The sequence below is a fragment of the Mytilus edulis genome, chromosome 8 (genome assembly GCF_963676685.1).
Source record: "Mytilus edulis chromosome 8, xbMytEdul2.2, whole genome shotgun sequence".
Taxonomy (NCBI): domain Eukaryota; kingdom Metazoa; phylum Mollusca; class Bivalvia; order Mytilida; family Mytilidae; genus Mytilus; species Mytilus edulis.
In genome coordinates, this window is record NC_092351.1 from 13,002,449 (window position 1) to 13,023,499 (window position 21,051).

The window sequence follows — 21,051 nt, forward strand, 5'->3', positions numbered from 1 at the left end:
TCTTCCTGGCTCAATAAACAACATTTTCAAATAAACTTGAATGCGCTTTAATTTCTCGTTTGAAAAACGTTTCTACAAGTACAGCCTAACTTACAAACCAAAGTTGTGTGTCTATTGAAAATTGGTTTAAGGTTTTAGTCAATTTGTAGTAATGAAATTCCTGACTTGCCAGTAATACATATATTACATTTATTTAAAATACAATGTTACCGAAAACACAAAAAAAACATTAGAAAATTTTGCTTAAAATTCACTATGATTTTTCATCTGGAAAGACTGCAAACAATGTTTAATGCACATCATAAAATGATAAAAAAAACCAAAACATTCTACAAAGTTAAATGGCTCGGGTGTGAAAGGAAGTGTTGACTACACAATAAAATATTATTTATTTTTTTGCAAATTGAGTGCTGATTAGTGGTTAACTTTGTGGATATATATTCTTCTAATTTAAATTGATTTGTCACAATGTAACCTGCAAGACACTTGTTTGCGGTCAAAAACATACATATACCATGTACACTGTAAGAAATATTCAAGAATAGTTACATCCAAATGTTATACATTATAACTAATGAAGTACTTTACCTATGTTTTAATTTGGCAAAGTACAAATAGAAACCATAAAAGGAATATGCCATTCATAACACAGTCGACTTAATTAATTTAGAAAAAACAAATAATCATAAAAGATTTGAAATGTTTTTTTTTTTCCTTACTCTGTACACATGTACATTTGCCTTTTCATGAATGTGACCTACCGAATTAAGACTATTTACCGAATTTGTTATAACATGAGCAACACGACTGATGCCACATGTAGAGCAGGATCTGCTTACCCTTCCGGAGCGCCTGAGATCAACCCTAGTTTTTGGTGGGTTTCGTGTTGCTTATTCTTTAGTTTTCAATGTTGTGTCATGTGTACTATTGTTTGTCTGTTTGTCGTTTTCATTGTTAGCCATGGCGTTGTCAGTTTATTTTCGATTTATGAGTTTGACTGTCCCTCTGGTATCTTTCGTCCCTCTTTTGTACATGCTAGGCGACGAAAGTATACATGTGTTGTAACATCACATACTAGTAAATGGAATGGTTTAAAACCATGAGTTTAAAATATGTATATCAATACGTCTTTTGCGCCAAAGGAATTAAGATTAAAACTTTCTGTTTACCTTATAGCTAAGAACAAACATAAACTATCAATTTAATTTGACATGCACTCCTATTCTGTCATCTTTAAATTACTCCACATTGTAATGTTGTAGTAAGTTTATTATCTCCTTGTCCTTTTTCAGTAGAGCAAATTTAATAGGCGTCATGTTGAACTTGTCACTCACATTTACAGATGCACCATTCTGAAGCAATAATTCAGTTACGTCTTTATGGACTGCTGATAAAGACTTGAAAAGAGGCGTCTGTTCTAATTTTTCTACCATATTTACAGATGCATTACTTTCAATCAACAATTTCATAAGATCAGTGTTTCCAGTCTGAGCAGTCACATGAAGAGGTGTTATACCATCTTTATCAGCTTGATTTACGTTCGCACCTTCTTGTATTAAAATTCTAGTTATTTCTATGTTACTCTCTTTACATGCTAGATACAGTGGTGTCCATCCATCTTTATCTGGTTCATTTACATGTGCACCGTATATTAAAAGCAGTTTAATGATATCTACCTTTTCGTCGCGACAAGCAATATACAGAGGAGTTAAACCACCTTCCTCCGTTTTATTCATATCTGTTCCATATTGTTTTAGTATTTGGATCAAGCCTAAATGACTTTTTTCACAACAAATATAGAGAGGTGTCCTACCATATTTTTCTGTTTCATCAACTGAAACACCATGCTTACATAATTCTTCAACAATACTTGCATTTCCACTGAAGCAAGCTAGATGAAGAGGAGTGGCTGATTCTATGTCTTTAGCACAAGGATCTGCTCCATGTAGCAGAAGGAAGGAAACTGCTTCCTGTAGACCGTGTGCACATGCCAGATGTAGTGGAGTCTTTTCATATATGTTTGTGCAATTAACATTTGCCTTGTAGTCTAACAACATCTTAATGATGCTGACATTATCCTTTTTACACGCAATATGAAGCGGCGTATTTTTATTCTTATTATAGAGAAAAACGTCTGCATTGTTATCTAATAAATTTTTAACAATTAGCTCATGACCTTTTTTACAAGCCCAATGGAGTGGAGTAGATTGATGTGAATCACGTTGATTTATGTCAACACCATGAGAAAGTAACAGCTCGGTTATTTCACTACTTCCTACTTCACAGCAACAATGTATTGGACGCTTTCCTTCTTCATTATCTATTAATGTGTTAGCATTCCATTTTAAAAGAAACTCAGCAATCTTTTTCTGCTTCCTCTCGCAAGCTAAAAATATCGGAGTTCGACCTTTATTGTCAGTAAGATTGAAATCAGCCTTATTATGAATTAACAATTCAACTACGTCTGCAGATCCTTTCATTGTAGCTAAATGTAAAGCAGTGTATCCAGATTTATCCTTTACATTGACCTTTGCATTTCTATCCAATAACATTTCAGCTATGCTCCTATTTCCATTTCTGCAAACTACATGTAATGGCGTTTTCAGATCTGTATGTCTTTGTTTTATAGTAGCTTTTTTCGACAAAAGCACAGCTACTGTATCTTTATGACCACCAGCGCATGCTATATCTAGAGCTGTATTTTCATTTTTATCCGTTTTGTCAATAAATGCTCCTTTCTCAATTAATAGGTGCGCTGTATGACTATGGCCCTTGAGACAAGCCAAATGCAACGGAATCTGACCAGACCTATTGTCTTTGTTCACCAAGGATTTGTCTAAATCTAAGAAATATGTTAGGTAGTCGTCATAACCTGCTAATGACACAGCATGCACAACTGTTGAACCGTCATCAGAGTATTTTAAGTCATTCCATTTTAATATGGTTTTCATATACGAAGTAAATGTTTTTCTAAATTGAGGAAATGCGTTCTGCGTATCCGTTATAACATCCCAGAACAACCCTTTTTTGATATCGATTAAGATTCGGTCAAAGTATGCTTTTTCTAGTATGCCTGGAATCATAATTGTCAACTTTGGAGGATGTCCATTCAGAGACAAAAATTGAACTCTATCCTTTAGAAACAGGGTTTTACCATATTTCAGTAAACTTCGTAGGATATGTTGACCCAAGATATGTGCAATTATATTCAACAAAGTTTCGTTCATAAAGGAAAACTTATCTTCCGTTTCGATGCAATAAGATCCAACTAAGGCTTTCAGACAAAAAAGTATTGACTGTTTTGATGGTATTTGGGTATAACCAATTTCATTTGCCAAAAAACGAATAAGTTCAAAAAAATATGCATCTTGAACTCGATTATTGTTATCATGGATAAGTTTGTCTTTTTTAACATTATTGTTCAAAATCACTAATAGTGCTAATAAAAAGTAATGAAAATCTTTGGTTTTATTGTATTGTTCGATCTCTGCGGCCACATAACTATAGGGTGTTGAAAAATATTCTACAACAGTCTCTTTCTTATCGGATGAATAATCTGCGCACAGTGTAGGAAAGAAGCTAAATTTCATAATGACTTCACTGCCTAATTGGTCTATTGTCTCTGCGCTTAAATATGATTTTCCTATTGTCCGCCAATTGTCTTCGGTTAACTGCAAGCCATCTGCAATAAGGTTGTGGTGAACAAAAGATGATTTCACTCTAACAATGTCAACTGACCTATAAATATATGACCTACAAGTTGCTAATATTTTAAAATCTTTATTTCTATCCATTAGCGCAAGAACCAAATGACCTTGCTTACTCCACCACATAGTATCATACTCATGTACACTATACTTTCCGAATATATCGTCAATGATAAATATCTGTTTCTTATCTTTAGATGCATATTTAACTATGTCATCTGGATTTGTAATAATCAATAGTTCAAATTCCTCGGTTTCCTCCATAGCTAATGCTACGTGAAACGCCATTGACGACTTTCCACATCCTTGTGGTCCTGACACCAGGATACACTGACCTTTCTTCATGCTCTCTAATATTGTTTTGGATGCCTTGGTTTCAACAAATCGATGCAAACGTTCTTTCCACTGCTTCTTTTCATAATTCTGTAGTTCTAAAAAAAAATGATACCCATTTAATCAATTATACCATTTTTTTTCAGAATTATACTGACACAAAACGTTTACAGGTTGATTGGCTATGTCACAGATTTTGGTGAAATTTTCTTGTAACTTGATCTCGTAGTTTGATAACTAACAATCGAAAGTTTTCAATTTATCTCTTTCATTTGTTTTTAAACTTTATTTAAAGAAATCTAACATTTATATAAATAACACATTATCTCAGTTAAAATGTTCATGATTAATAAATTATAAAACAAAATTGATTTGTTGTTACCAATTTTGTAGTGCACAATAGTTTTGTAATAGAACAATTTTTCAAAATTTAACACTTCATTGTGATTTTTACTTATGATAAGAATGATGCTCACCACAGTCCAAGTGGGTACAATATTTTGTTTTTAAGTGGTTTGCAAAAACTTCAATCACATGAAATTGCTTTTTTACCAAAATGTACCTGGCATAAATATGTAATGCTTATACATTGTATTCAAAATTGACAACGTAAAGCGTTGTGGGAGCCATTGTCTTAAAACTATTAAACTACCTGATTTACTTATTGGCCTGGACAAAAATACACAAGTTAAACTGAAAGTCATAGATCACAACACTATTTGGTAAAATCAAATCTGTCGTTTTCAATATGGGTCAATATCACTAATGCGCCTCAAAGTTAGTAACTCAAATATAACGTGTACACAAGAAACTACATATACATTCAGCAATATTTGACACGTTGCTATTTTTATCAAATGACTGAGTATTACTATTTGTTTTTTTTACAGAGGTAGTCTTAATACTAAAGAGTTATTAAATTTTCACAAAATACTGAATTTTTAGAGGTTTTGTCTTAAAATAGGGATGTTTCATCCCGAGATAACTCATTACAGAGTGCTTTTAATATAGTTATTTTTAGTAACTGATTGAGCATACTAGTAACTATTTGTAATGTACTGCTTCAGTATAAAATACTATGGGGTTAATAAATTTTCACAAGGTAATACATTTCATGGGAAGGGTTTTTGTGAAAATGGGGATGTTTTTTCCTTGAGAAACCGTACCACAAAGGGCTATTAAGGTTGAATATTTAGTTACCGACTGAGCATACTTATTCATTTGGTACTGATTCATTGTAAATACCAAGGAGTTCAATTTACAAGTTATTAAATATTCACAAAGTATCGAATTTTAGAGACGATTTTATGTGAAAATACAGTTGTTTCATCTTGTGAAACCGCATTACATACAACAACTGCCAAGTGATTATAATATATTTATTCAGACAAACTCGTACAATTTGAGATTAGCAAAATCTATTTTGTATATAGTATGCCTTACCCTTGATGTTTTCTGGTATTGGATTATCAAGCCTATTCTTTAATTCTAGGTTTTCTCGCATAATAGCTTCAAATTGTATATGTCCATTTACGCTGCCTAAAATTGGAAAGGTAATGTGAAGCGTCAAGTGAACACATAGTATTTATAAAGTGAGTGCTACTGTATATAACCACTACAAAGTACTTTTTAAGTCATCAGAATAAATGTCAGTGGTTTTGTCTGTGTAAATCATTTCCATACAAATCTTGCACATACATTTATCATTTTGCTTTGATATGAACACAGAGAACTTCTGTACACTAAAACTGCCATTGATTTCTAAACAAAATAAAAGCTTTTAACTAGGGAGACTATTTGTGACCATCTGAATGGAAACGTCATGATCTAGTACACGAAAAGGAATTACGACACTGTCTGGTTTTCTACAAAAGTAACATTTCCTATTTATACAAAGAAAAATGCATGCTCCATCTTATTAAAGCTATAGGTTTAATAAAATTAATCGAATACAGAGACTATCAAATTGAATTTTATTTTTTAACAATTATTCTGAATTACAACAAGAGGCTGTCAGAGAGAGTGAAGCACAACGCATGCAGAACCCTGAACAATTGAGCAGGTATGAGCACAATATTATAGCTTGAAAACAGTTCTGAATTCGTTTTGTGATTAAATATTTGATACAACGTAGGTTTGTGACACAAAATGTATGTAGTCAACGAATTGAAAAATGTGACCCAAAATTCATTTGTTGATGACATTCTTTTAAATTGAACTATTTCTGTTCAAATGGAAATAACTCAAACTTATTTTCATGACCCAGTTATGTAAATCTAAAATTAGATATGATTTAACCTCTAGCACAATAGTTCTCTAAAATGAGGTATGATGTTTTCAAATTATAATCAAATATAATCAATAGTTCGCAATAGTTTTTCTTTCATTTGTCAACAACTTATACATGTATAGATCTGCAACTTATCTACACAATATAAAGTAACGAAATATATCGTTTAGTAAAAAATATATATTTTGTCTGATGAAACTGATGTTTGGAAATCTGGACCCACAAACATTAACACACATAACAACAACAAAAAAACAACATTAACGTAACAACTGTGACATCTACATCCAAACACACATGACTTAAACAAATTGTTATAAAGAAATTGTTGACAAATCTTGACCAGATTGAAAAGATACAATCATTAATAGACTATCTATATAACAACCTATTAATTTAATTGTGTTCAAAGTGCAATAATTCAATCAGATAATAAGACATTATAATATCTTTTAATTTCTGAAAGGGTCCAAAATTTCATGAACGGGAAAAGCTAAAGTCGTGTAGAAATGAACTTGACCTTCATTTAGTCACCACAGGAAACAACATATCTAAATTTAAAAAATAAATCGTCCAGCGTTTTCATGTTAATGAACGGACACTGTTTGGCATTCGGCCCCTACATGGTGCATCCCCAAATCAATAACAAATTTTTCCTGCGAAAATTTGATTAAATATTGAACAATGAAATAATGATCTGAAAAGAAAATTCCCAATACGCACATGTTTTAATCATACAACAAGAACTTTAAACACATTGCTTGAAGACGTTTTATACTCCACAATTAACGAGTATTATAATGTGTTTAGAATTTTTGAATTTTTGAATTCTAGTAAAGCATATATTCCTTTTTCTTGTAAACTAACTTACCACTCAGAGATCTGGCAAGGAAGAGCACACACATCATAAAAGCTGCAAATTAGACATATCAAAAAGCTAGTACTTATAAAGCATGTAATCAAAGTTCAGTGTTTTTCAAATGTATCTTTTAAGACGACGTCTGCAAAATCACTGTCAAGTTCAACTTTGTACTCGTTTCGGCTTTTACACTTTTGTATCTGGGCGTCACACGTAGGTCTTGTGTGGACAAAATACACTTCTGGCGTATTAAAATTTTGAACTTGTTGCCTTTTGTTGGCTGTTGTTCGTGTGATTCTTTGTCAATTGTGTTCTCCAATTTATTTATATTGTAGTCCTGTGTTGTCATTTTGATGTTATATTTCACATGGCCATAAAAGTGCGAGGTTTGGCATGCCACAAAACCAGGTTCAACCCACCATTTTTTCCTTTAAAAATGCCCTGTACCAAGTCAGGAATATGGCCATTGTTATATTATAGTTCGTTTCTGTGTGTATTACATTATAACGTTGTGTCGTTTGTTTTCTTTTATTTTTGAGTGTAAATCACTGTTGCCATTATTTAATAGACGAATTTTGCCATCCTTTCAAAATTCACATTGTAGATTAATATAGTATGTACTATTTTTCGTATCTGATAATATACGAGTTGGGTAGTTGGGAGTAAATCCAGACTATTGAAGAAATAATATAAACAGTTAAAATGAAATTTCACACAGTTGAATACATATGTTTTCGTTGTTTGCATTTTGCTTTTGATATTTCAAAACGGAAACCGAATTGACGAAATATTACATGAACTTATTATCCAGATAATTTTGCTCCGTAGAAGCAATAAAAAACTAAAACATTGTATCGTACTAGTACTAATTTTAATCAATAGTCGACAGGAACAAAAGAAACGTCTTTCGGAAAGAGCGTGTGTTTCTCATCGTGATCTAGATACATGTTCAACGATGGCAATTCCTCAACATTAAAGATTAGAATATAAAGCATGACAAATATATTATTTTGGTGTTCTTGTATAATAGCTGATCATATGGTATGGGAGTCTAAAATAAAAATGATAGAATTTGTTCATACTTTGCCAAAACATAGTATCTATTGATATATGTTGAAAAATATAATAAAAATGATAGGTAACCGCGCATTTTCTCAAGCTACAGGACGTGACAAAATGACATATTTTGTATGGATTATACAGGAAAAAACACCATTTTCTGATTAGGAACTAAAACAAATGATAGAATCGTTAGATACTTAAGGAAAAGATAGCTTTCAGACAATGCTTTGAGAATATCAAAAGAAAAGATAGGGTCACCGTACGTTTTTCCGGCTAAAATACAAAATAGAAAAATTCCATGTAGTAGGATCCTTCAGAAAATGCACTGTTTTAGAGTTACCTCCCTTTAAAAATTCCAATTTAATCATTTTTAAAAACAACCAAAAATAATCAACATTTGCAAAATTATTAATATTTATAATTTATATTCTCAAATAAATAAAAATTCACATTAAATATCTGCATTCCTGCATCAAATTTGGCTAACTTGATAGAAAATCTGGACCTTTAGTTCTCTTTTTTTTTACAATCCAAGATGGAGGAGGACACCCATACCACCTTAAGTATTATCTCAGAATAAATATACATTTCAATACGATATATTTACCTATTGCGGACAAAATTACAGCCACAACTACAGTAAAGACAATTTTATATTCGTTTGACAAATTGTATGCTGCAAAAAAAAAGTTAATGTTATAATTCGCTTACGGTCTTTAACACTTCTTCACAGTTACTATGTTTGCAATAATTTTTTCCTTTGATTTCAGTAAATTAATGTGTTAATTTTGATTTCAGAATTTTGTTTGAATATTTACTTGTATCAGTAACTGCACCTCTTTTTTTTTTTTAGAGATTTCTGACATTCAATAATTTATATTCAACATGAAAATGCATCATCTTAAAATAACGTTAGATTTGATTTTACACTTAAAATGTGTTGTGTCTTAACTGAACATGCTACTGAATAGTATAAATTAACATAGACATAATGATAGACATAATTACCTTTACTTTCTGTCTCTTTGCTATTTGGAATGAATGATGTAGTCGGTTTACTGTCTTTGTCACTGTCAAAATAGATTAACAAACTATCATATTAACAGCAATTTCGAAATTAGCAGATGTCATTTGATGGCTTGAAACTTGCCTAGAAACACTTGTTAAAAAACATGCCAGGTATATTTAGTAATGTGATTAATACAGTTATTTTTTTTTCAAATAAAAAAAATATAACAAAACATTATATATCTTATATATGATTATCACAGCCGTTGTTCATCTGAATGATTTTTATTTCGTTTTCGTATATACACAAGAAAAAGGTGTTTTTGACTGATCTTATTTCATTTATAAAGGACATTCAAATCGAAAAGCATGTATGCCAGTTGTAAAAAGCTATACAAAGCTGTATATGCAGGCTGTAAAAAGCATTACAATATTCTGTATGCAACTGCTACTGGATTGGCACATGTATTTATGGCACGCCTGAACCACTTTTATTAATTAGTCTTAGATTATATCTCAGATACACTATTATTTCAGATAAACCCGGTTTATCTCAAATGACTAAGATTATCTCAGCTTAATTCAAATTTGAGAAAATTATACTTTATCTCAGAAAATGCAGAAAATTCATTATCTGTACTTAAAAATTTAGTTTATCTTTTAAGTGATTTAAGTTATCAATTCTCGTTATCGATCTGTAGCCTACTGTCAAGCTTTGCTGTATCTGCTTTATCCATCATTTGAGTTGCATTGGATAGACGCAATCGCATAAGTCACGAAATTGACGTTTGATGATATTCCTAGATTTTATTTGATCTTCTTGAAAGAAAAAAACATCTGTATGTGAAATATTGAACGGCATGAGTGGGTTCTATAAGAGTGATAACTGCCGATAAACACGTAATGTGGATGCTTTTTTTTTTATTAAAAGTGAAGCCTTATTTGTAATTTGATTCCGAAAATATGGACGAAATTTAAATGAAAAAAAGGGTGTGGCAAAGCCATCAAGTGGTTTTGTTTGTTTAAACACTGGTTGAATTTGAGTTCATAAGGGTTATAGCATGATATATTATATATATATATAACAATTTCTATTTTAAAAAGAGAAAATCTATTTTATTCTCTTTTTTCCACTTTACTTGAATGAAATGTGTATAGCTTTGATATTGGCAAGCTTGTATATTTTGGGGCACAAGCCCCAAATTGATAAAATAACATATTTTTAAAAAGCAGCATGCAATGACGAAGCAAGCTATCTCCATCATTTTCAGTTTGGGGCACAGTCCCCAAAATAAAATTACAACATGCAATGTATAATTTTGTCTGTATCATATGATTATGTATCTAATTCAAACGAGATATAGTTTTATAAGCGCACAATGAAAATTTTGTATAATTGGGGCACATACTCCAAAATATTTTTTTTAAGAAAAGATTAAAGTTGATCATACTTTCCGATAAGTGCAAGAATTATATATTATATATTTTAACCTTGAATTGTTTAAACCAGATTCCATAATTAAACACTCTATATAAAATGTGATAGCAAACAGAATATTGTTCAAATATCTCAGTGTAATTGTCGTTGAAGAAAGTGTTCGCTTGTGAAAAAGATACTAGTATGCAAGACGTGATTAACACAATTAACATTATGTGACCGATTACCAATACGTGTTTATATTTAGATGGTACCTTCATAATTTTTATCATTTGAAACTAGCCCAACACAATTACTTAAAAAAGTAAAATGTTTATACATTTTTTTCTACCTGCGATCGTTGACACCTGCGTCGTACCAAAAATAACATGGGGAGGATTGAATAGCCGCATATTTCTCTCTCAATTTCTCATTTTTAAGGAGATATTTTGACTGAGTTTGTCTTTCAAAACGTAATATTCTATAAATCACCTTTTATTGTACCGAATCCTTTATTTTCAGTTACAAAATTCTTAATTAGGTATATCTGTTTTTCTTTTTTCGATATATTTAAGAATTAAACATTTACAGTAGTTTTGATTTGTCGTCTCTAATATAGAAATAATTGATTTCTTTAATTGGACTCTGGCGAGTACAAATAGAAGTCAACATTTACATAACAATACATTTGGCGTAATATATGATGTACAATTTGGTAAGTTGTGCTCTGAACTAGGGTAAATCAGTAAAGGTTGCATTTCTGTAAATATTGACAATGCAATTTCCCATAGGTACTCCTTACTCCTTATACGACTAAAATTGTACCACTTTAACTATGAAGTTTTTAAAAAAAATCTTATCCTAGAATTGCAAGTTCATAGGCACAACATTTGTTTTCAAAGGTCAAAATATAGGGCTGTGCGGCATATTTATATACGTTTATATGCCCTGCACTTTTCAAAGTTTAAACTAACACTAATTTTCTTATCTACCCCTACCTCAAATGAAGGGTTACCACAGGTTTCAATGTAAACAATATGCACATGTATATTTACTGGTAACTTCCCAAGTTATGCTTCTATGAGATGGAACACAGAGAGCATAACTGGGTACCATTATGTAAACAAAATTAATTTTCTATAAATATTCTACATCTCCTCAAAAGAGGCGTGGTTTGAGAAACAGCTGTATTCACAAAGTGCAATCTATAGTAATGTCGAGATATAAAATATAAGACAAACACGCTCTGTAACAGACAACGAATATCTTTCATCGAGAAACTCTTCTTAAAATCAGATATTGTCAAGCAACCAACCATTGCAAACATTGGAAATATGAATTAGTAAGTAAGTCATTCAGTGAGTAAATGTTATTTAAAGTCGGCACATACGTACAATTGAATAAGGAATATAAATCAAATCAAATATTGATTATAAGACTTAATCGATAAACCCAGGAAATCAATACACAGGTATACCGCATCAATCCAGAACAATATTCACAATCACCTAGCTAATCATCCGATCCGCCTTGTCTTGATTTTAATCTTTGAACAATATATCCTAAGTTTTAGAAACAAAATTTTCAAAACTTAGACTCGACAGAAAAACGGAATGCAATTTTGATTAAAAATTTAAAACTATTGACAAAGAAGTCGTATCTTGTAAAAAAAACATTGTGTCCTAAAACGAAGTGAATGGTTTTTCCAAACGTGCATGTCGAGCACAGAACAATAAAAAGTACACTTCACCAGCTTATGAAAACATTTGAAACAACAAAATCGGTATGAAAGTAAAACAAATACTGACATGGAAACCGAAAAGAAACCGATGAACGAAGTCAAATTTAAAAGAACAACGTGTGAACTTATATAGTATACTTATTGACAATGCATTCCCAACAACATAAAATAAAAATGCTTACCGTTTAAAACGTACAGGCGAAACAAAAGATGCAGTTTAACCATGACCAATAGTCGTAAAATGTAAGAATTTCTTAGAACGTGTAATTATATGAAAGGTTTCAAAACGTTTGACAGTTACAACATTCGAATTAACATCAAATCACATGGCAATTTGCAACTAAGAAGGTTCTTTTGTATGTACAGACGTGTTGTACAATGATTCAATATTGGTGTATATTTTTAATAACTGACGATAGTATTCTGAAAAAAACATATTCAGCAGAATTACAGGAGACTAGCTATGTAAAAAGTAAAACTAATTTGAGATGGACATTCAAAATAAGAGATTCATTATGTATGGCTGACACACGATGTTCTAAATGAAGATGTTTTGAAGCGTGTTACTGATAGATTTGTTAAGAAATAATATCATATTAAAGTATTATCCTGAATGTCAGTTTTACAAATACATACATGCAAGAAATTCAAATATGCAGCTTAATCTTAGTACGCCTATACATAGATATAAGAAGATGTGGTATGAGTGTCAATGAGACAACTCTCCATGGAAGTCACAAATTGTAAAAGTTAACCATTACAGGTCAAAGAACTGTCTTCAACTCGGAGCTCACGCCAAACAACAAGCTAAAAAGGGCCCAAGATATGAATGATGCAAAACCATTCAAAAGTGAAAAACAACGGTTTAATCTGAATAAAAAACGAGAAACACCTATGAACAACAATATACGTAAATAATTTTCCGTATAGGCGGTAATGGTGACGTTTTTCTCTGTACCTCATTCCAAATCAGCAACTTAGATATGTATGATGGTCTTTTGTGAAACTGAGACATTTTCACATGTGTGGTTACATTTTGGGGGTCAATGGGTGATTCATTTTCTGGTAAATTAGCATAAAGTTTGTCAAGAAAAAGCTCCTTGTAATAAAAAATTCCCATTCTCAATTTTTTTTGGGGGAAATTTAATACTTTACAAACATTTCATAACTCCATAGTTTTTGCACAATTATTCAATGACCCTCTACCTCCAGATTCAAGACAATGGTTAAGCTCAGTCACTTCTTAAAAATTAGAAACATGTCTTCTTCACTACACATAGATTTATAAATATGAGGCGCATTATGGATATTGACCAATAAAAAGCAAATACAGCCTTATTTCTGGAAAATCCATCAGTATTCAAACGTATATCATTGTTATTTGTTCGTAGAATATGTGGTTTGAGATTGAGGCACCCCATAACATGATTGTTAGTCATATTAATGAATATTATGCTAGTATATTGTTAAGTTGTATCTGTTAATATTATGTTCTAAGATTGTTAAGTTGTATCAGTTGATATAATGATGTGAGACTATTAAATTTGTTAATTAATAGCATGCTATAACTAATATATACTGTACTATGGGATGATTACTATAATAATGATAATATATAATAATTACATCATATTTATTGTACTTGAAATCTATCACATGTATTGCTTTTGGAATAAAGAATTTATTATATATATGTTCAGACTTGTTTGTTAAATAAATAGTTTGTTCTCATCCATACCATTTTCGATATGCCACTGTACAAAGTAAAATATGCCTGTTATATATCTTACGAGCTTAGTCTTAGGTTACGACTACATTTTTGTCGATTACAGGGGGTCTTTGTGTATATTTAATAACAAATGCTAGAGGTTGTAAAAAAAAGTAAAAAAATTGCGTAGATTATACAAAAAAAATGGAACGTTATTTGAATAGACGATAAACTTATTAAATAAAGACTGTTTCTGTTCTTCCAGTTTACAATCCGAGATAGCAGAGACTACTATAATTCCTTAATTAAGTTAACATAAATGTGCAAACAATACAGTAATGTGCATTATGTTTAACAGTAACTCACCCATTGAAATGTATCAAAGCACAAGTAAACTTTCCTGTCCACACATTTTTATTTATACATTCATAATCTGAAAGATATTTATAAAATAAATAGAAAATGACTATTTAAACCATATATGCCCCTGCTTGTAAATATGCATGAGTCGATACACTAACTGTATAAGTGACACCACCTCATAAATGCATAACTCAAAAACGGTGGAAGTGACGCCACCAAATTTCGTGTTCTGTGTTTCGTGGTAATAAGCATCAACTAGTGTATAAATTTCACAGCATTTGGTTCAGGTAAACCAAAGTTAAAACATTAAATATAATCATTCGGCAGATTTGATGTTTATGAAGGTGCATAACTCATGATTTGTAAACGTGGAGCCACCCGATTTCTTACTTAACCTATGTCTAGTGATTATAAGCAGGCATAGGGTATAAGTTTTGTAACATTTGATTGAGTAAAATTAGACAACAGAAACGAAAATTCTGCAGTTTTCATGTTTATAAAGGAGCATTACTCATAACGGGTAAAAGCCACAAAAAAATAAATGGACACGTACTAGATACACAAATGTAATTAGTGCCCCCTTCGTCTAGGGGTGGGGACAAGAGGGGCATACTTATAATATATTGTATATTTTTATCATCAAGAACTTATCAATTCATTTATACTTTACATTTTTAATCTTTTCAATATGCGTGTACATGAGATGTACAGTTTTCGTAAAAGATCCACAAGACGTGTATCGTATGACTAAAGAATAAGCTTACATAACCATTTAAAGTTTCAGCATGATAAAAGTTAAAACGAAAAAATAAAGGAATCATACTAAGCTAACATTAAAAACGAATCTCATTTGTCAATAATTTGAGTCGGATCTACAATTATTGACAAAGGTAGATAACTCAAATTTTAACAATGATATTTTAGATACTAGATTCGTATACTATGCAAAGTAAATGTTTTTTTTTTTTTTTTTTTAAACGATAAATCTTTTATTGCACATTTCTTTGCTGTTTATCAAATTACTCGACTCACAGCATTCAGCCGGGTATCCCTGTGAATTAGTTACTGTTTAACCAGGGAGATTATACAGTAAATTTATATTTATATGTATATATATATATATTAATTATGATTAGTTATCATAAATACAATACATTGATTTTAACAATTTGTCTAAGTTCTTAGTTATGTGGAGGTCATCATAATGTAACGTAAATACGGAAGTTGTACTATTCATTATCCGATGTTGGTTATAATTTAATCATTGACCCTTAACCTTGATCGGCATAATCTCGTGAAAATTGAGATGATCGAATGATTGAAGGATAACACGTGGAATGATTTCATGAACAAAGGATCTAAATTGAGTATTTCTAAAGGTGAGTTTTGTTATATTCCCATTGACTTATGATAAATTGATCAAGAAGGATTTTTTTCCCCCTAAAATATTAGATATTTTCCAGTAATTAGACAGTAGACAGTACGGGGTCAAAAATCATGTCCTACAGGTAAACATTGACCATGCGTCACATTTAAACATCTTAAAATAATACATTTGTTTACATTTGAGTTTTTCTACATAATATATATAGTAATACAGAAGAATGATCATGCGCAGTAATACATTATGGTTATTATATTTTTTTATAAACATCATTCAACCAGGTGCTCCGCAGGGCGCAGCTTTATACGACCGCAGAGGTCGAACCCTGAACAGTTGGGGCAAGTATGGACAAAACATTCAAGCATGATACAGCTCTGAATTTGGATTGTGATCAAATTTTTGACATTACATGGTTTTTTTTTTACACAAAACAAATGCCAAGATTTTACAAATCAATTAAAGATTTCTTCTTCAAACTTTTTAAATCTAAAATTAAATAGTTGACACAGCATAGGTTTCTGACACAGAATGAATGTGGTCTAATGAACTTAAAAGGTTTTTTTTGCCTTTGAGCAAATCACTATGCTGTTGAATATTAATCCTCTCAAAAAAATGTTTGAAGAAATTTTCTTTTTATTTATGAAATCTGAAATGAGAAAAATTTAACCCCCCCCCCCTTTTTTTTTCACATCCCCGTTTCCCTTTTTCAAAACTGATATCAATTCAAATTTCTAATGGAGTTTGCAACAATAACTACTCATTTAAATACATCATAAAATATTAAGATGTAAAAAAACTGCTTGTTATCACTGAATGGTAAAGATTATTTAAATTTATCAGTTGGTAGTAAAAAGTGTATATACATTGTATATTGTATATAACAAAGATTTAAGTTGATTCTGGACAAAGAAAGATAACTCCAATTAAAAAAAATTCTTGCTATTGCACAATATTGTGCAATAGGATATTTCTTGCTTACTATTCTGGACAAAGAAAGATAACTCTAATTAAAAAAAAATTTGCTATTTCACAATATTGTGCAATTAGATATTTCTTGCCATTGCGCAATACTGTGCAATTGAAAAAACTTGCTATTGCACAATACTTAATATAATAATTTTAGATCCTGATTTGGACCAACTTGAAAACTGGGCCCATAATCAAAAATCTAAGTACATGTTTAGATTCAGCATATCAAAGAGGCCCAAGAATTCAATTTTTGTTAAAATCAAACTTAGTTTAATTTTGGACCCTTTGGACTTTAATGTAGAATTTGAAATTTGAAAACAGGACCAAAAATGAAGAATCTACATGCACAGTTAGATTTGGCATATCAAAGAACCCCAAGGATTCAATTTTTGATGAAATCAAACAAAGTTTAATTTTGGACCCTTTGGACCTTAATGTAGACCAATTTGAAAACTGGACCAAAAAACTTCAATAATCAAGAATCTAAGTACATTTTTAGATTCAACATATCAAAGAACCCAACCGATTCATTTTTTGTCAAAATCAAACTAAGTTTAATTTTGGACCCTTTGGACCTTAATGTAGACCAATTTGAAAACGGGACCAAAAGTTGAGAATCTACATATACAGTTAGATTCGGCATATCAAAGAACCCCAATTATTCAATTTTGATGAAATCAAACAAAGTTTAATTTTGGACCCTTTGGGCCCCTTTTTCCTAAATTGTTGGGACCAAAACTCCCAAAATTAATACCAACCTTCCTTTTATGGTCATAAGCCTTGTGTTTAAATTTCATAGATTTGTATTTACTTATACTAACATTATAGTGTGAAAACCAAGAAAAATGCTTATTTGGGTCCCTTTTTGGCCCCTAATTCCTAAACTGTTGGGTCCTAAACTCCCAAAATCAATACCAACCTTCCTTTTGTGGTCATAAACATTGTGTTTAAATTTCATAGATTTCTATTTACTTAACCTAAGGTTATTGTGCAAAAACCAAGAAAAATGCTTATTTGGGCCCTTTATTGGCCCCTTATTCCTAAACTATTGAAACCAAAACTCCCAAAATCAATCCCAATCTTTCTTTTGTGGTCATAAACCTTGTGTCAAAATTTCATAGATTTCTATTAACTTAAACTAAAGTTATGGTGCGAAAACCAAGAAAATGCTTATTTGGGCCCTTTTTGGCCCCTTATTCCTAAAATGTTGGGACCAAAACTCCCAAAATCAATACCAACCTTCCTTTTATGGTCATAAACCTTGTGTTAAAATTTCATAGATTTCTATTCACTTTTACTAAAGTTAGAGTGCGAAAACTAAAAGTATTCGGACGCCGGACGACGACGACGACGACGACGACGACGACGACGACGACGACGACGACGCCGACGCCAACGTGATAGCAATATACGACGAAAATTTTTTCAAAATTTGCGGTCGTATAAAAATCTACTTGTTGTTTTATCAAGAAGTTTCATATTTTCATAATGTTGTTTAAATTCTGTTTTAAATATTCTATAGACATCAACATTGTTTTGTTTATACTCTGATGCATATGTAGATTTATGAATAGAGAATAATATTACAGTGAGAAATAGATTAATGTCATAATAATTTTTATCATATATTTTGTAGCCTAGTATTAGATTTTTGAAGGTGATTATGTGTGTTCCCATTTTTATTTTATCAAGGAGTATTTTGACCTTTTTCCAAAAGTTTTTAAAGTATTTGCATGAAATGAAAAAATGTTCATAGTTTTCTAATTGGTTGCAAATATGGCACTGGTCATCATTTTTCAGATGCCAGGTGTACAATAGTTGTTTACAAGGAAGTATATAATGAATTAACTTCCATCTGAATATTTTTAGTTTGTTTACTTGTAAACTATTGAATATAAAGTTCAGCATTTTGTACAAATGGCTTGATGAATCTAATTTTAATTGTGTTTTCCATTTTAGAAAGCCAATTGGTGTTTTTTCCAGTATATAACATGAGCTAGTACTTTTATATATTTCTTTTGATGGAAGGTTTTCAATTCTGATCAATTTTGTATTATTTTGTGTTTTTAAGTATAGCCTTTTATCTGTTTTAACTTGAGTATTGCGCGAGTTATCTGATTTCATTATCATTTGCCATTTTTTTGGTATTGCAGCTCTTATTCTAGATAGTTCTGATATCCAGTTGGATTTGAGGGTCAATTTATCTAATACTGCCTTTTGTGATATATTTCCTGCTTCATCTATTATATCATTAATAAATAGTATTCCATTGGTTATCCAATGTGAGAATATTAAACATTTGTTTTGAAATTTTATATGTTTATTGCCCCATATGTATTGTTGTCTTATATTAATAAAATTTGTACTGTTGGTTTTTATTTCAGAGATATTTTTCATCTTAAACCAACTTTTGACTATTTCTAAATAGAAAATAGGGATGGTTTTACTGAGTTTTGGGATTGCTTTTATGCTACCTGGATTCATGTTAAATAAAGAAAAGTTTTCTCCAAATTTATTGAAAAAGAAAAGGGGGATGACTTTCCAGTTTGCAAATTGTGTTGATGTTAAACGTTTGACCCAGGATAATTGTATAGCTGATAAAAAATCATCAATGTTGATCATTTTAAGGCCTCCTTCCAAGTAATCTTTACATAGGGTGATTCTTTTAACTTTTTCTTTTTTATTACCCCAGATGAAGTTGTAAATCATTTTTTTAAATTCATTTAAAAATTCTTTGGAAATGGTTGTTACTGATGCCAAGAAAGTTAAATTTGGTAAGATGAGAGATTTAATTACTGTTATTCTACCTATCATTGTGAGATTTCTTCTGTTCCAGCTATTGATTGTATCTTGAGACTTTCTTAGAATTTTTTCAGTATTTAATTTGTCACATTCATTTTTATTAAGTCCAAAGTATACACCTAGGCTTTTAATAGGTTCTTTATTCCAGTTAATGTTTTCATATTTATCTTTACAGCTTTTAAGTCTGCCTAGCCATATTCCTTCTGTTTTTGATCGGTTGAGTTTAAGACCTGAGAGCGTTCCAAATATTTCAATAATATTCAGAGCATAGCTAATTTCTTGCTTGCATTTTAAAAAAAGAGTTGTGTCATCGGCTAATTGTGAGATTTTCAGACTATGTGTTTTGGAATCTAATTTTATTTGAAATCCCTTAATACCAGTATCTTGTCTTATTTTGCATGCAAGAATTTCTACTGCTATTGTGAAAATTAGAGAGCTGCACGGACAGCCTTGACGTATCCCGCGAGATACATTGTAAGTTTCTGAAATCCACCCATTATTTAGCATGCAGCTTTTAATATTCTTATATAATGTTTTAACCCATTTAATAAAAGAGTTTGGTAGACCAAATTTTATAAGGGCTTCATACATAAAGTCCCATTCTAGCGAATCAAAAGCTTTTGAAAAATCAATAAAGAGTAAAAAGTAAATGTACTAAATCTGCAGTAGTGTTATTAAAATGTAATAGTTGGTAGGCATAAACGATTTATGTTTACCTCAACAATTACCATAAAAATCATATTTTTTTTTCATTGATAAATTGCTTAGATTGTTCATTGATCCGAGGAATTAATATACGGTTAAATGCCCTTTTTTTTATCTAAAAATAATGATAATTTCTGGACAAGAGTGCACACGCTGAAATGTCTCGCCTTCTTTACTAATCATTGTTATTATGTTGATAGACCTAAATATAAAGCTTTATTACAACTGTCACATAAACTCAACATTAACCAAGAAAACAAAACATTGATCAATAACCATGAAAATGAGGTCAAGGTCAGATGAACCATGCCAGGCAGACATGTACAGCTAACAATTCTTCAATACAACAAATATAGTTGACTTATTGCTTATAAATTAAGAAAAACAGACCAAAACACAAACACTTAACACTTAGCAATGGACCGTGAAAATGAGGTCAAGGTCAAATAAAACCTGCGTAACAGACATATAGATCATAAAATATTTCCATACACCAAATATAGTTGACCTAATGCATAAAGTATTTGAAAAATAGACCAAAACTCAAAAACTTAACTTTGACCACTGAACCATGAAAATGAGGTCAAGGTCAGATGACACCTGTCAGTTAGACATGTACACCTTACAATCATTCCATACACCAAATACAGAAGACCTATTGCATAAAGTATAAGAAAAACAGACCAAAACACAAAAACTTAAC

The 21,051-nt window shown here is 30.9% G+C and overlaps 1 protein-coding gene across 2 annotated transcripts in view; it reads right to left on the reverse strand.

Moving 5' to 3' along the window:
- Window positions 1–239: 239 nt before the first annotated feature.
- Window positions 240–21,051, reverse strand: part of LOC139484851 (uncharacterized) — a 47,304-nt gene continuing 26,492 nt past the window's right edge. For both annotated transcript variants that reach the window (XM_071268850.1, XM_071268848.1), the window contains 7 exons: window positions 14,492–14,558; window positions 9,260–9,321; window positions 8,859–8,927; window positions 7,202–7,243; window positions 5,484–5,579; window positions 1,033–4,138; window positions 240–740 (listed from right to left, as the gene is read on the reverse strand). In XM_071268850.1, coding sequence (XP_071124951.1) covers window positions 1,239–4,138; window positions 5,484–5,579; window positions 7,202–7,243; window positions 8,859–8,927; window positions 9,260–9,321; window positions 14,492–14,558 — 3,236 coding nt within the window. In that variant the 3' untranslated portion in view covers window positions 240–740; window positions 1,033–1,238. The remainder of the gene's footprint in view (window positions 741–1,032; window positions 4,139–5,483; window positions 5,580–7,201; window positions 7,244–8,858; window positions 8,928–9,259; window positions 9,322–14,491; window positions 14,559–21,051) is intronic.